Here is a 15,269-nt window from a genome sequence, read left to right as displayed (position 1 = left end):
TGGGCCGCAGGCTGCACAGCTGCGCCCCCTCCCAGCTGACGTGCCTCCTTGCTCTGCTCCTAGATCCTCACCAAGACTGGGGAGCTGCCACGGCAGCCCACCACCCACCCCGAGGAGACAGAGGAGGAGCTGACAGAGCAGCAGGAGGCCTTCCTGGGGGAGGGGGCCCTGGCCATACCCCGAGAAGGCTCCACGGAGAGTGAGAGCACACAGGAAGACCTGGAGGAGGAGGAAGAGGAGGAGGAGGAGGAGGAGGGAGAGGAGGAGGAGGAGGAGGAGGAGGAGGAGGAGGAGGAGGAGGAGGACTGCATCCAGGTCAAGGATGAGGAGGGCGAGAGTGGTGCTGAGGAGGGGCCCGACTTGGAGGAGTCCAGTGCTGGTTACAAAAAGGTGCCCCGTCCGCCCCAGCCCTTGATCACCACCCCTGCATCCTCCCCGCTATCTTTCCACCTTTACCCTTCCCTCTCCCCAGTCTGCAGTTTCCAGGCTGTGCAGGAACAACTTTTTAAGAGTGAAAGGGGAGCAGGAAAGAGACAAGGGGCTGTGGAAGGGAGGGAGCTGCTTGTGTCAGTCTCACAGCTGTCTGTGCCCCGTCTGCCAGCCCCTCCCTGCGTCTGTGACTGCCCCCGCCTGTCTGCTTCAGTGTGTGTGTGTGTGTGTGTGTGTGTGTGTGTGTGTGTGTGTGTGTGCACGTGCACGTGGTCCGTGTATATCTGCGTTTCTGCCTGCGTAGGGCCGGTTGTGCGTCGGTCTCTGCGTGCGTGTGTACACACACGCCCCCGCTGTTACTACAGTCTGCCCTGGTGCCTAGCACGCACTCCATTCATTGCGGACACAGCTGAGCCCTCCGGGCCTGACTCATCCCACCCCCTCTCACACCCCCGTCCCTCCCAGCCTCTTACCTCAATGCTACTCCAGTAGCATGACTCATCACGTCCCCCCCCCATCTCTCCCCATCTCCTCGGAGATGGAGATGAGGATGGCTAAGGCTGGAGTGTCTCCTGTCCCTGGAGGGAGGAGGGTGGGGGGGAGGAGGCGATACAGAAGAGAAGGGCTGGATTCAGGCCCCCCACCCCCTGGGAGGCCACCTGTCCTCACTTCCATTTCAGACTAAGCCTCACCCAGGCTCCCTCCCACTCTCCTCCTTCCCAGGTGTTTGCAGATGCCCAGCAGCTGCAGCCTCTGCAGGTGTACCAGGCGCCCCTCAGCCTGGCCACTGTGCCTCATCAGGCCCTGGGCCGCACCCAGTCCTCACCTGCTGCCCCTGGGGGCATGAAGAGCCCCCCGGACCAGCCCACCAAGCACCTCTTCACCACAGGTGAGCCCCGCGCCCGCTGTCCTCACATCGTCTGCCAGGGGGCCTGTGCATGGCATCCAGCCTTGGGCATCATGAAGAGATAAGATACAGCCCTTGCCCTGGAGAGAGGGCCAGGGCCCCTCAGAGCATCCCGAAGGGAGAGAAAACAGGCCTTGACCCCCTCCCTCTGCACCACAGCCACCTGTGGTAGTGGTGGCAGCCTCTGCGTCAGTGGGAGGGCGGTGAGTGTCCCTGCCCACTGGGGCAGCGTCGTCTTTCAGGGGCCCATCCCACCACTGCTGAGGGACCACCAGTTTTGCGCCCTCGCCACACAAGCCCTGGAGGCCTAGGTGGAGGGAGCCCACTGTCTCAGCTTGGTCCTGCTGTTCTAGCTCCCTCTCTGCCCTGTGAGGCCTCAGTCCATTCCAGAAGCTCTTCCATGTGAAACTGCTCTGTGCTGGGCTCTGAGGGGCACAGATGCTTGAGGACGGTCCCCACTCACCAGTGGGGTGCATCGGGGGGTAGAGGGGCAGCACACAGGGGCTGTGACAGGAGGGGAAAGGAGGATGCGCCATGAGGTCAAAACCGACGGGGGTGTCAAGGGCGGCCTGCTGGAGCCTTGAGGAGCAGGGAGGCTTTTGACAGGCGGCGATGGGGGAAAGGAATTTCATGAAAAGAAGAGGGGCAGGTGTGTGGGAGGGCAGCTGGGGTGCCTGTGAGGAGGTGCTGGGACCAGGGTGGGCTGGGGAAAAGCTCAGTGAGCTCTGCTGGGGATGGCGGGGGCCAGGCTGTCACACAGCCCAGAGCAGTGCTGGCTGACAGGTGTGTCTCTGGCCCAGGTGTGGTCTATGACACGTTCATGCTGAAGCACCAGTGCATGTGCGGCAACACACACGTGCACCCTGAGCACGCTGGCCGGATCCAGAGCATCTGGTCTCGGCTGCAGGAGACAGGCCTGCTCAGCAAGTGTGAGGTAAGGGAGCCCGTCCTTCCAGCTTCCACCTCAAACCCAGCGAAAGCCTTTGTGTTTCCCCTGTCGGGGAAGCCTCTGTCTGGGTCTCTTCCACCCCTGACTTCAGGGCCAGGCCCCCCAGGCACCTGCCAGTTCCATCCCTTGTAGCCTGGTTCCCCCATGATCCCCAGCTGAATGGGGGAGGGTCCTGGACTGGGGTCCCTGGGGGACCGGGGGCATACTTTCTCAACAACCTTTGATCTCCCGAGGCTAGAAAGTGGCCCCATGTGCCCCAGGCTGTGGGGCAGAGAGAGGGGCTGGGCCTCGGGGGAGCTGAGCCTGTGGTACCATCCCTCTCACCGGCCTCTCTTCCTGGCAGCGGATCCGGGGTCGCAAAGCCACGCTGGACGAGATCCAGACGGTGCACTCCGAATACCACACCCTGCTCTATGGGACCAGCCCCCTCAACCGACAGAAGCTGGACAGCAAGAAGCTGCTCGGTGAGCTGGCCGGCCGATGGCGGGGCGTGGGCCAGGCCAGGTCTTCTGCCCCGGTGGGACTGGGGTAGGCGGGTGGGTTCCCGTGGGCGCAGTTGCTACATTGCACGCCTCCAGAGGGCGCCACTCACACAGACTACGGCATGCTGGTGGGATGTGTGCAGGAGGATGGGAGGTGACAGGTCAGGCCTGGTGATGGGCTTTGCCCTTCTCCCTAACCTGTCAGGCCCCTTTTTCTCCCTGCCATTTGCCCCAGAGGTAGGATGCCCCCCCCAGCATGGGGGACAGACATCTCCCAGCTGGCATGGGCTGCAGAGGCCTGTCGTGTGCTGGGGCCTGGCCTTCTTTTTCTGTGATTGAGTTTACTGCCCTCTGCACACCCCAACCTGCGGCTTTGGCAGTTGAGGCAACTTCCAGAGTAGCTCTGTTCCTCTTCCCTGCAGGCCCCATCAGCCAGAAGATGTACGCCATGCTGCCTTGTGGGGGCATCGGGGTGAGTAGGGCACCTGCCAGTGGGGATGGGTGGGTGGTGCTCCCAGCTCCAGCCCCTCCCTTCCTGCCCACCACAGCTGCACCCCCATTCTCGCCCTCCCCCTGCAGGGGGCACGCTGAAGCCTGCTCTCCTGCCCCCGCAGGTAGACAGTGACACCGTGTGGAATGAGATGCACTCCTCCAGTGCCGTGCGCATGGCGGTGGGCTGCCTGGTGGAGCTGGCTTTCAAGGTGGCGACGGGGGAGCTCAAGGTGAGTGTGTGGGGCCTTGGTCCTGTTGCCTCAGGAGCGGGTGATGGGGGCAGCTGTGGCTTTCCTGTCAGTAAGGCACCATCCTCTGTAATCTCAACTCTCAGGTGCAGATGTGGGGAGGAGGTGCTAGCTCCAGGCCAGCTGGGGGGTGAGGGGTAAAGCGGGAACGACCAAGAGGCACTAAGGTCTGTGCTGTCATGGGTCTCACGTGGCCCTCGGCTGGCGTTCCTAAAGGTCGTGGGATTGATGCTTATGACGTATGTTCTCGTCCTGACTTATGCTTCTCTCCTTCTGTGTCCACCCACTTCGTGGCCACCTTGCCCGCCTGTCTGCCTCTTGTTTCTGTCCCTCCGTCTGTACCTCTCCAGAATGGTTTTGCCATCATCCGGCCCCCAGGACACCACGCGGAGGAGTCCACAGCCATGTGAGTGCCACCGCAGCCCTGCCCCAGACCCACCGCCCTCACACCGTCTCCCTCTCAGCAGAGCTGATGTGCGTGTATCTGTGAGCAAACATCCACTAAGGCTGACGACCTGCCCTCTTCTCCGCTCACCCCCGCAGGGGATTCTGCTTTTTCAACTCTGTAGCCATCACAACCAAACTCCTGCAGCAGAAGCTGAATGTGGGCAAGGTTCTCATCGTGGACTGGGTAGGCAGTGGGCTGGTGGGACCAGGGTCAGCCTTCAGGAAGCCTCCACCCCAGCCCCACGCCCTCGTCCTCAGGTGCCCGTGCTGGGGCTGTTAGCCCAGCCTTCACAGTCCCATGGGGCCCCCCTTCTCACTAGTGGAGACTCGAAATGCTTTTAGCCCCTGGTCCGCCTTGGCCCCCAGCCCGCAGCCTTGAGCGGCCGAGGAGATTTTCTGCCTTGCGTGGTAGAGACAGCTCCTGCCGTTGCTGGAGTCCCTGTTGACTGGGGGCTGACCGTGTGCCAGACACGCGGTGCTGCTTCGTGGCCGCCTTGCTTCCTAAGTAGTAGGATGTCCATTTCGATAAACAGGGACACTGGGCTGTTGGGGGACTTACCCAACCAAGGTTACTTAGCTTGGGATGTTGGGTACTGGGTTTCAGATCAGGCCTGTGGGCCCCGGCATTTCTGCTCCTGCTGCCACGCTGTGCTTCTCCGCCTCTGCCTCTCACAGCAGAGGGAAAGGCCCCTACCGCTCCCTGTGAGGAGCAGGCCTCAGCAAGGAGGGATCTAATCTGTTCGAAGCCCAGCTTGGGCTTCAAAGTTCACGACGTCGGGTTCCTTCAGAATGCATCTGTTTGCTTTCAATTCCTGACTAGCCGTACTGTTTCCCTCCACACTGCTGAGCAGAGTGGGCTCGCAGGGAGATCCACCACATTCGTCCCCTGGCTTTGTGTCTCCTCTGTGCAGTGCCATGTCCCGGCCCGCAGACCCTGGTTAGAAAAGCGTGGGGTGATTCCGTGGCGGACAGAACACAGATGCCCCGTAGCTAGTGGTGGGCTGCACCCCCAGAGTCCACCACGGGGTCGGGGTGGGCCAAGCAGAATTTTGACCTTTGGGTCAGACCCTGGGCCTCTTCCCTGATGCTCCCGCCCCTTCCCACTAGGACATTCACCACGGCAACGGCACCCAGCAAGCATTCTACAACGACCCCTCCGTGCTCTACATCTCCCTGCATCGCTATGACAATGGAAACTTCTTTCCGGGCTCTGGGGCTCCTGAAGAGGTACAGCTCCTGGGCTCAAACGTGGGGCCCTCGGGGAGATAGCAGAATGGGACCTGGCAGGGAGCCATGGAGGCCCGTGGTGGTGCTGGTACCTGGGGAGTCTGGGCTCCTAGTGGGAGGACCACGCCAGCCAACTGCCCCTCCATGCAGAACAGAGGTCAGTGGAGTGAGGGCTGGAGGCAGGGCTGAGGGCGGGGCAACGTCTGGGATCCCCAGGCAGTGAGAGTAACCCCTCCCCCACCATGCTGCCAGGTTGGCGGAGGGCCGGGCGTGGGGTACAATGTGAACGTGGCATGGACGGGAGGTGTGGATCCCCCCATCGGAGACGTGGAGTACCTAACGGCCTTCAGGTGGGGACTGAGAAGAGCCGAGGGAGGGGTGGGAACCCCCGGGCCCTGCCATGGGCAGGGCAGAAGGCACTCAGTTCCGCATGGGTGGAGGGGGTCGGCTCTGTGGGGGGCAGAGCCTGGGGAGGCCTGGCCGAGCCACCTGCCAGGGTCAGCTTGGGCCCTCCCTTTGCAGGACAGTGGTGATGCCCATTGCCCACGAGTTCTCACCTGACGTGGTCCTGGTCTCCGCCGGGTTTGATGCTGTCGAGGGACACCTGTCTCCGCTGGGTGGCTACTCGGTCACCGCCAGATGTGAGCCTGTGGGGGGATCGAGGGAGGCTATGGAGCAGTGAAGGTGGGGTCGAGTGGGAGGTTGGGAGGAGGGTTGAAGGCAGGTCTAAGATTTGGAATCATCCTGGCAGCGTCCTGCCACTCTCCTTCTGCCAACCCTGGCCTTGAGGGGCAAGCAGGTGGGGGGGGAGCATCTCCTCCAGGAGTTGTAGGGATGGAGCTCGCTGATCCCTCATGTTTCAGTGGTGGTTTTTCATGGTGCTCCTTGGGAGACGTGTAATTGGATCCTTTTAGCCTCTTACGTTTTGTCTTTTATGGAGCATTTAGTCCATTGACACTGAATTTTATTATGGATATCTATTTGGGTTTAAATCCACCATCTTCTTTTGTGCTGTTTGTCCCATCTCTTGTTTCTTTTTCTCTCCTTTCTGATTTTTTCTTGAGTTGAGTTTTTTCTTTAACCGTTTCCTCTTCTTCCCTTCACCCGTCCCTAAAGGTTTTGGCCACTTGACCAGGCAGCTGATGACGCTGGCAGGGGGCCGGGTGGTGCTGGCCCTCGAGGGAGGCCACGACTTGACCGCCATCTGTGATGCCTCTGAGGCCTGTGTCTCCGCTCTGCTCAGCGTGGAGGTGAGGGGTGCACAGCGGGACTGGGGGAGGTGGGCCAGTAGGCCAGGGGGAAGGGGCCAGCGAGGGAGGGTCCCTTTCCTGGGTCAGGCAGCACCGAGGGCCCTTGGGGAGGTTTTCCTGATTCCTGAGGACAGGTGGTGGCCAGGGAAGGCTTTCTAAATAGAGGTTTCCCCAGAAAGGCTATGCTTGCCCCTGTCATGGGGCTGAACGGCGGGATGGTTAGAGGGGCAGCCACTCTAAGCCTTCTCTTCTTTCCCCTGCCAGCTGCAGCCCTTGGACGAGGCAGTCTTGCAACAAAAGCCCAACGTCAACGCAGTGGCCACGCTAGAGAAAGTCATCGAGATCCAGAGTGCGTGGGCACAGGCAGAGGGACTCAGGGCCCAGCTTGCCAAGGGGGCGGAGCTTGCGTGACGCCAGGGCTAGGGCTGGGGGTGTCCGTACGTTTGGGGGTTTCTGGCTCTCCCTGACCCCCGGCCCATCCCTCATCCACAGGCAAACACTGGAGCTGTGTGCAGAGGTTCGCTGCTGGTCTAGGCCGTTCCCTGCGGGAGGCCCAGGCCGGTGAGACAGAGGAGGCTGAGACTGTGAGCGCCATGGCTTTGCTGTCAGTGGGGGCCGAGCAGGCCCAGGCTGCTGCAGGCCGGGAGCACAGCCCCAGGTGAGGTGCCCCCCACCTCCCTGCCCTCGCCCAGACTGCTGCCCCCCATCCCACAGTGCTTCAGTGCCCTTCCCTGTGCTTGTGCCCACAGGCCGGCAGAGGAGCCCATGGAGCAGGAACCTGCCCTGTGACGCCCTGGCCCCCACCCCTCTGGGCTTCATCATTGTGATTTTGTTTATTTTTTCTATTAAAAAACAAAAAGTCACACATTCAACAACGTCTGCCGTGTGGGTCTCTCAGCCTCGCCCCTCCTGCTCCTCTAAGCTGCCTCAGGCCCCCCCTTCCCCCCACCCCCCGTGGCCCATGTCTCAGCTCTAGAAGTTTGCGCCCTCTGTAGGGCCAGGGGTACCCTTTCCAGCCCTTCCCTCACGTTGTATCCCACACCCACTTCCTGCATTCTGTCTTTGTCCCCCTTGGAGCTTGGGCCAGCTCAAGGTGGGCCTGGGGCCCAGATAGCACCTTCCGGTCCTGGGGTCCCCCTGAGTGAGGAGGGAACAGTAAGTTTGGTGCCTTGGCTTCAGCTGACTTAGGAGGAAATGCCTTAATTTCACCCTCCTCCCCTCTCCAGCCCCAGGGGAGGGTCCGGAGGGTCCCTCTACAGTCTTAAGGTGTAGAGTGGAGGGGAGGTGGGCTCCCGCCCTGCGATTCTCACTCTTTTCCCCCAGTGTCCTCACCATCTCCACACAGACCCCTCTCTCCTCCTCCTTTCTCCTGGCCTCAGCAGCGAAGGGAAGCTTTGTGCCGTCGGATGTGGGCCTGAGGTCTGTGGGCAGGGCTGTCTTGCCTTACCCTCCTCAGGGCCTATTTCCCCTTCTCAGGGGCTGGAGAGGGTGAAAGCGTGGGGGGAGGTTTGGAGCTGCACTCCTGGGTTCTGAGGGGCCAAGGGGAGGCGCAGAACCGGGCCTGCTCTCCATCTTATTCTGTCGGCCTCCCTGCCCCTCTGCTGGCACAGTCTGGGGAGCGGGGAGAAGATGGTCCCTGCAGGGGGGCTCCAGGCTGGTGAGAGCCCCCCTGCTGTTCAGGACCAGATTTCCCCAGCCGTCCAGCACACTGCAAGCAGAAGGGTCAGTGGCCCACCTCTCTCCTGGGGCCTTTGGCTTTGAAGCCTGGGGATGGTGAGTGGGAGTTCTAGAAGGGGCAGGGCCAGAACCCAGGAGTCTGCCCTAAGCTGTAGCTTGCCTTCCTCCTGGGCTTCCTTTGTGGGCCACCAGCCCAAGGGAACTAAGACCAGGATGGGGCTGGGCACTGCCCTTTCTCTTTCCCAGAAGCCCTGCTAGCCTTCTTGTTTCCAGGGCTAGGAGCCCACAAGGCTTCTGGCGAATGCTGTCCAGCCTGTGGGAAACCAAAGATGGGAAGCAGCTCCTAGGGGGCTGAGTCTTCCTCCCTCCTTCTCCCCAACACCGCATATACTTTCTTTCCTCCCGTCCCCAGGGCTCCACCAATCTGTTTACATATTTATTATCCTAATGGGGGCCTGAGCAGGGTTGAGGGAGCCAGGGGAGGGGCAGGAGTCCCACCACCATTGGTTCATTGTGCGCTTGTGTCTTGTGTGTTGTTAGTGTGTTCTAGATCCTCCTGGGGGATGGGGCTGGGGCTGGGCCCAGGGTACCAGGCCTCCCCATGCCGAGCCCCAGCTCCGGGCCGCTTACCCTCCCTCTCCCCATGGCTGGTCTGGTTCTCATGTAAACCCACTCCTTGCTTTGTCTCCTTGGACATGGATTTCGGTTAAGTATTGTGTAACCTGTTACACTGTGTGTCCTTGTGTAAATAAACTTGTTTCTGGCAGTGCCTTCTGGGGCCAATGTCTCTGTTCTCTGGGCTCTCAAATGGAGTTGAGGGTCTCATTCCCCCTCCTGGCCAAAAAAAAACTACTTTTCTCCAGCCCCTGGACTAGCCAATTTAGGAAACAAGAGGCTGGGGTGGGAGGGAGTGGGATCTCTGTCCTGTGGGTTAAGAACAAGGTTTCACTGAACGTAGCCACAGCATCTCCTGGAACCTCTGTGTGGCCTACGTGGTGATGGTGGGGAGAAGGTCCGGGCTGAAGGTCTCCCTGTTCCTTTTGACTCTCAGTCTCTGGGGGCACAGGGTTGAAGCGGGTGCAGAACAGGTGGCCTGGCAAGGGTTCCACCTGCAGCCACACGGGCAAGTCCAGTGGAGATGTGCACAGAGTCAAGAGAGGAGTCCAGAGGTGTGGAAGGGCTTTATTGGGGCTGCTCTGAGCCCCTCACAGTGTTATAGGAACCCACTGGTCTCGCTGTTGCCTTTGCCCTTTGGGGACATGGGAGGGAAGGCAGGAGGAAGACTAGCCTTCCTGGGAGAGAGAAGGCCCTTCTTTGGGGCTGAGACCAGGTGGTGGGAGAAGTAGAAAATTCACCATGAGCAGGGCCTGTTGGGGGCTGGAAGGGGACGGGGCTGCCTCCCCAGAGTGTGGAGGTCACGGAGTGTGTGGGCTTTGGGAGAGGGAAAGTGGCAGTAGGAGGCACCTAGAGTCAGGAAGAGCGGATGGGTGGTGCTTCCTGGGCACTGAACGTGTGCACCAGCCAGGGCACGAGGGCCAGGACCAGGCATGGCCAGAGGGTGTGCTTGAGGAAATTGAAGATGTAGAAAAGGCTGATCTGAGGCGGGTAGCCCAGCCAGTCCAGGGGGCCCAGCAGCCCCATGGCCAACACAAGGCAGGCTAGCTTCTGGCCATGTCCCAGGTATGCCCGCCGCACCTGGGCATAGCAGGGGGAGTGAAGGGCGATGCCCAGACCCAGGGCGGCCCCTGAGTCGCGGCTCAGAGAGGCAAAGGGCCGGCTGTCCAAGTGCACCCACTCAGGCCGTTCACACCACTTAGAGGCTAGGTTGATGGACCTGTGGGGAGCGAGAGTCTTTGCCAGGAGAGAGGTTCCCCTGGGTCCTAGAGGGCTGATGGCTCTCCACCCCTTTGGGGCCTACCGCCATGTTCTGCCGTGACCCCAGGAGACTCAATGTTTGTGAACAGCTAATGTGTCCCGTTTTAGCTACAACCAACCAGAGACCCACCGGGCCAGGTATAGGTGAGACCCCAACTTGCCCAAGCTTCAAAGCAGGACTTACCAAGAAAGATCCAGGCCCAGTGTAAAGAGGGTCCAATAGATGAGGCTGGCACCCAGCAAGAGGGCCAGTGAGGTCAACCCGTAGAAGCTTAGCTCCCGCTCCGTGGGCACCCGGGGGGTCATCAGCCAGCCCAGGACAGCACCTAGGGAAGTGGGATGACAGCAGCTTCAAGGAGTTTGGGGATATGACCCCCACCCCGAGCCGCAGGGTAGTTTGGCAGGAGAAGGGGGCCCTTGGGGTTGGCTGTACAATGGGAAGATCATACGCTGGTCCTCCCACTGCCAACGGCACCCTCTGGGTCCACCCTGTTGCCCCAGTTGCTCACCAGTTATTAGGCCAGCCAACACCTGGTGAGGGAAATGTGCTAAGAGGAAGACCCGGGACAAGCCGACCGCCAGCAGGAAGGTGCAATAAGCCAAGCTAGGTATCACCCTCACCCAGCGGCTAAAAAGAAGAGAGGCAAATGGTTCAGGAGGTGTCCACACACAGCTGGGCTTCCCTCAGCACCCAGGCACCTCACAGTTTGACCAGATGCCCTGGCGTCTGCAGAACTCCAGCTCCCAGGCTGCCCTGCTGCTGGGTCTTTTGGGTCCAGGGTACCATCACCTCTGCCCCCGTTGGTGGGCAATGCCAAGGTGTACCTGTGGGTCCGAGTGGCCACTTGGGAAGAGATGGCCGTCATTATGGGCCAAAGGGCTGCTCCTGTGATCATACAGTGTCCGGAAGGGCTGCCTGCCAGGGGATTCAGAAGCTTGTGGTGAGAGGATGCTGGTGGAACCCAGGTGCCCCTGGTGATCGCTCAACACGGCTGCCTCCCCGTGGCCGAGGGGGGAGCCTTCCTCCAGCACTGACCCTTAGCTCCCTCTGCCCTGAAGCGGCATGGGTGCTCTCCTCCTATAATTCAACATGGTCTTCCCTGGGTTTCTTTGTTCTCTGGCCCAGTAACTGAGAGGCTGGGCCTCTGATTAGGTTGCCCTAGCTGAAAAGTACGACCAAACACTCACTGAACCCTAACCACATTGGGAGAGGGAAGTTTGAGGCTTCTCACCTGGACCAGTTTCACAAGAAGGGGGGAACTGGTGAACCTGGGCTGGAGCCTGGCTGTAGTACCCAGACTCATGGACCCACCAAAAGGGCCTGTCTCCAAACAGAAACCTAGAAGAGAACAGATGCGAGATGCCATGACACGCACACACAGCCAGGGGAACGGGGGCTGAGGCAGAAGGACACCTGGAGTACTCTGGAGGGCTTACAGGCTGGAGTCAGAAAGGGTGTCCAATTCTGTGCCATTGCCTTGCCAGGGTTTTTTACCTTGGAACAGGAGAAAGCATGCTATTTTTTTTTTAAAGTGATAAGGAGGCAAGAGATTGTGGTGTGTGCGTGTGTGTGCTCTGAGATGCTCAGAAGTCCCATCCTTAGCCCTCCCGCTACAGGGCCAGCTCTGCTCTTGCCATCTATAGAGAGCCCAGGACCTGCCCCTCGCCCTCCCTCCCCAGACCCTCACTGACCCTCCTGCTTCTCCTCTCTCCATTTCCCAAATTCCAGCCTGAGTTACTTAGGTAAGCCTCTGGTCTTTGAAAATGGGAGTGGGGAATGGACAAGGAGGCTGAGAGAGAATAAGGAAGACAAAAAAATTCAAAATCCACTGGCTTAGCCAGGTGCTTCACTGGACCCTGGGAAACACACTGCAGAGGCTGCTGTGGCCAGAAAGAGAAAAGGTGGGAGAGCAGAAGAGATGCTGGCAGGAAGCCAAATGCTGGGGAGGGAGGTGCGGAAGGGACTTGCCTCTCCCTGCCAAAAAGTGAGCCTGGATCATGCACCAGATGCTCAACACATACTTAGGAAATGAACAGGGGCTCTGCCATGTGGGGGGCATTAAGGGTGTCTACCCAAGGGGGCGGTCTTAGGGGAACAGGACTAGAGAGGAAGGCTTATACAGACTCTGAGGAAGAAGAGCACAAAGCAAAGAGCAATTCAGTAGGAAGGAAATGATCAGACAATTGCTTTCCGTTTACAGCAGGGATGAAGCCCTGGCTGAGAAGAGTGGAAGGGAAGGTATTTTGTTTTTCAGCAAGTCATTCCAGCCCATCCATTCAAGTGTCTCCTATGAACCTCCCTTCCCTCCCCCAGGCTGGCAATCTGGCAACAGAGACAGTGGTGAGGGGTGAGGGGAGGTGCAGCTGCATGCCCAGCGGGAAGTATAGCTCCCTTCTGCACCCAAGAGAGAACAGGTGGCACAAAGAGATACACCCCAAGGGCCCCACCCACTTGCCTGGGGTTCCTGGCTTCTAAGTCTGTGTGCAGAGCCTACTAGTGAATGAAGGGGAAAAGGGAGAAGAGAAAGTGTTCCCTGGAAGGCAATGCTTTAGCCCAGTGCTTTTTGAAATTTACTGTGCACACAAATCGCCTGGAGTCCTTGCTAAAATGCAGATTCTGATTCAGTAGCTCTGGCGTGGGGCCTGAGATTCTGCATTTCTAGCAAGTTTTCAAATGCTCCTTATGCTGCTGGCCACGGTCTGGGGGACCACACCTTAATCTGCAAGCCTTTTCTGTCCTTAGCCACTAGTGTGAAGCCTGGCACAAAGCATGCTTCTTAAAAACTATGTCAAATAAACGAATGAATAAATGAATCAAAGAGTGAGTTGAGAAGCAGGACTTTCTGCTACTTAAGTCACCACAGATGCCTGTTAAAATACAGATTCCCAGCCCCTCCCCTGGAGTTTCAAAATCTGTCTGTCTGAGGTGGAATGGGGTATTTGCATTTTAAATACGCCCCCTTAGGTGATTTCTCTGATCAGGCCCGTTAAACACTAGTTTAGTGATTAGGATGGGGACTCTGAGGTCCAAGATGCACAAAGATGCTCATAGGGGAAAAGTCAGTGGCCACGGGGTAGGGGTGGGACGTCAAGGCCATGGGTTCACTGTCGGGGTGGGGTGGGGGGAAAGCCAGGCCTTTGAGGCAGCTGACGAGAGAGATCAAGGACTGCACAGGGCTCAGGGCCTTTGGGGGTGGGGGACCAGGACGCGGGAGGGCTTCGCTGTCTCACCACTTGAAGACGAGGTTGAGCCACTCGGTGATGAGGCTGATCCAGAGCACCGCGATGCCCACCCGGCGAGAGGCGTAGTAGGCCACGGGGAAGTAGAACAGAAAGAGGCTCTTGGGGTCGCCCAGAAAGGTGACCCAGAGCCACACGTTCTCCAACCAGGGCAGCTGGTTCTGCAGCGCCTCGGCCATCGCGATGCCGGCGCCCAGCGTGGACTCCATGGCGACCACGGGGCCGGCCCGGCCAGGGTTTGAGCTAAGGCGGAAGCCGAGGAGTCCAGGCGACCAGGAAGCAGCTCCTCACGGCCCTCCAAAGCCCACCCTTCGGATCCGAGGCCCGCCCCCTGGCGTTGGCCGGGAAAGCCCCGCCTCCTGCCCCGCCCCCTGCAGCCTCAGGCTCGCGCGAGCCAGGCCTCCTGCCGGTACCGTTTCCTCCTCCTGCGCTCTTCCCGGGCCTCCCTCTCTACTGGGCAGCGCAGGGGACAAATCTTTTCGAAGGCGTTTCCGCAGAGCCCCACGTGGCTGCTATTGCCGGCACGTGGGCAGAGGGCGTAGAGGCGGCTCCAGCTGCTGTTCCGGGTCATGGGACAGACTAACCTGAGGGTCGGCGGTGCGTCCAGGGTCCCTCCTTTACTTCTGTGAAGATGGATATGTAATATCCCGGGCCAGGATTCCTTCCAGACCAGACCTTTCTCCTCCAGTACAGCTACCCTCCAAAAATATTTCGAGATCTCTTGGAGAGAAGGCTAGGGACAACCCCTGCTCCGGGGAGCCGGGCATCCCTGGTTGGTGCTGAAGCGGGCCCCTACATTTGCACACACAGCTGGCTAATCGGTACACGCCTTCCTCCCCCAGCCCAAGACTCTCCTGCTTGAATTCTTCTGCTGTTGATTTGGAGGCTGACAGGTCAGCCTCTTGATTTTGAGGGGTCATGCCTAACGGCTTGAGAGTTGTTACGCATAGCACAGTCTAAATCACCCTTCCTCCCAGTTCTGTGCTCGCCTTGCTCCTCTCCTTTCGTCATCTTGTCATCTTGCCTTCCAGAACCCCGCTGGGCAGATAAACCATGAGATAGTAGCTGGGTTGGTAAAGGAAGAGGAAAGGCACACACTCACGACAAAAATTGGAATAATCCCTTGGAGGAACACACAGAAAATAGAAATCTCAGCAATTCTAGGTGAGGTCTTGCCTAGAGGCAGAGGTGAGGTGGGAGGAGACTGGTGAAGTGGTTCCTTCCTACCTCAAGCAACTTTGTTCTTGGAGAGTTTTTGAGGGGTAAAAATGAGAATGTAAATTTGGGTTCTTCTTGGAAAGAGATTAATTTCACTAATTAAAAGGGTGTGGGGAAAGGAAGCTGGATACAAATCTTATTTTGCTCCCTTGCTAAATGTTTTTCAATTGCCCCAAGGAAAAAGCCTAAATTTTCTGTCTTTGAAAGTTTGCTTGGCCTCTAGCCACAACAACCTTTACCAGCCCAGTCCCACATTCTGTTTCATGATATTTCTGAGCTACTCTATGCTCCCTGAAATCACCAAGCTCTCTCCTTTTAGGGGTCCTGACGTCTGCAGTTACCTCTGCTTAGAACGTGGCCACTCTCCCTGCTTGTCTTTCAGATCTCAGATTTTTCCACTTCTTCCAGGAAGCTTTTCCTTACAGTGCCTGGCAGTCATTTATGAGAACCTATAATCACAATGTTATATAAAAGGTGGAGTGGCAGTTATGTATGACTTGTTATGGGGTAGATGTGAAAGTTCTCTGGAAAAACCCAAGTATGAGGGAGCAGTATGTTTATTTCTATTACAATGATTGTACTAATACGGGCCCAACTTTAGGAAGTTGATGTCTCTTGCAAGGCAAGGAAACACTTTTGAAACTTGTTCAGGTTAAGTAGTGCCAGGACTGGCCCTTTGCCTCCCTCTCTTTGCCTGTTGTTACTCATACATGAGGCTCTAGAATTTCTTTAGTGGAAGGGTAGGTGGGTTAGGGATGGCAACTGGTGATGGTAGGGCTTGAAAATGCATCTGCATCGTACTTACATGTTAAGAAAACTGTTTCGTAT

The 15,269-nt window shown here is 58.5% G+C and overlaps 2 protein-coding genes across 11 annotated transcripts in view; one reads left to right on the top strand and one right to left on the bottom strand.

Annotated features, from left to right (window-relative positions):
• The window catches only part of HDAC5 (histone deacetylase 5), a 34,768-nt gene extending 27,465 nt beyond the window's left edge, over nucleotides 1-7,303 (top strand). For 5 of the 9 annotated variants that reach the window (XM_027099038.1, XM_027099037.1, XM_027099039.1 and 2 more), the window contains 15 exons: nucleotides 64-390; nucleotides 1,153-1,318; nucleotides 2,137-2,270; nucleotides 2,629-2,749; nucleotides 3,169-3,239; nucleotides 3,382-3,489; nucleotides 3,858-3,913; nucleotides 4,051-4,138; nucleotides 5,062-5,181; nucleotides 5,434-5,531; nucleotides 5,704-5,822; nucleotides 6,298-6,431; nucleotides 6,696-6,780; nucleotides 6,924-7,089; nucleotides 7,181-7,303. In XM_027099038.1, coding sequence (XP_026954839.1) covers nucleotides 64-390; nucleotides 1,153-1,318; nucleotides 2,137-2,270; nucleotides 2,629-2,749; nucleotides 3,169-3,239; nucleotides 3,382-3,489; nucleotides 3,858-3,913; nucleotides 4,051-4,138; nucleotides 5,062-5,181; nucleotides 5,434-5,531; nucleotides 5,704-5,822; nucleotides 6,298-6,431; nucleotides 6,696-6,780; nucleotides 6,924-7,089; nucleotides 7,181-7,220 — 1,833 coding nt within the window. In that variant the 3' untranslated portion in view covers nucleotides 7,221-7,303. The remainder of the gene's footprint in view (nucleotides 1-63; nucleotides 391-1,152; nucleotides 1,319-2,136; nucleotides 2,271-2,628; nucleotides 2,750-3,168; nucleotides 3,240-3,381; nucleotides 3,490-3,857; nucleotides 3,914-4,050; nucleotides 4,139-5,061; nucleotides 5,182-5,433; nucleotides 5,532-5,703; nucleotides 5,823-6,297; nucleotides 6,432-6,695; nucleotides 6,781-6,923; nucleotides 7,090-7,180) is intronic. The other 4 variants (XM_027099041.1, XM_027099040.1, XM_027099034.1 and 1 more) reach the window with 2 other exon arrangements.
• A 1,967-nt stretch (nucleotides 7,304-9,270) lies between these two features.
• Nucleotides 9,271-14,255, bottom strand: G6PC3 (glucose-6-phosphatase catalytic subunit 3). 2 transcript variants are annotated; one of them, XM_027099043.1, is made up of 6 exons: nucleotides 13,215-14,244; nucleotides 11,216-11,322; nucleotides 10,809-10,899; nucleotides 10,493-10,611; nucleotides 10,168-10,309; nucleotides 9,271-9,942 (listed from the first exon to the last, which is right to left on the bottom strand). In XM_027099043.1, the coding sequence occupies exons 1-6, from the start codon at nucleotides 13,430-13,432 to the stop codon at nucleotides 9,579-9,581; spliced, it is 1,041 nt and encodes a 346-aa protein (XP_026954844.1). In that variant the 5' UTR covers nucleotides 13,433-14,244; the 3' UTR covers nucleotides 9,271-9,578. The 2 variants fall into 2 exon arrangements, with proteins under 2 accessions (XP_026954844.1, XP_026954845.1); XM_027099044.1 differs by lacking the exon at nucleotides 10,493-10,611 and having other exon boundaries at nucleotides 9,826-9,942; nucleotides 13,215-14,255.
• Between the last annotated feature and the right edge of the window lie 1,014 nt (nucleotides 14,256-15,269).

This window comes from Aethalodelphis obliquidens, unplaced genomic scaffold (genome assembly GCF_003676395.1).
Source record: "Aethalodelphis obliquidens isolate GAN/ISIS:26980383/991018 unplaced genomic scaffold, ASM367639v1 scaffold126, whole genome shotgun sequence".
Classification (NCBI taxonomy): domain Eukaryota; kingdom Metazoa; phylum Chordata; class Mammalia; order Artiodactyla; family Delphinidae; genus Aethalodelphis; species Aethalodelphis obliquidens.
The sequence above is the reverse complement of the archived record's forward strand: the minus strand, read 5'-3'. Positions and strand labels throughout refer to the sequence as shown.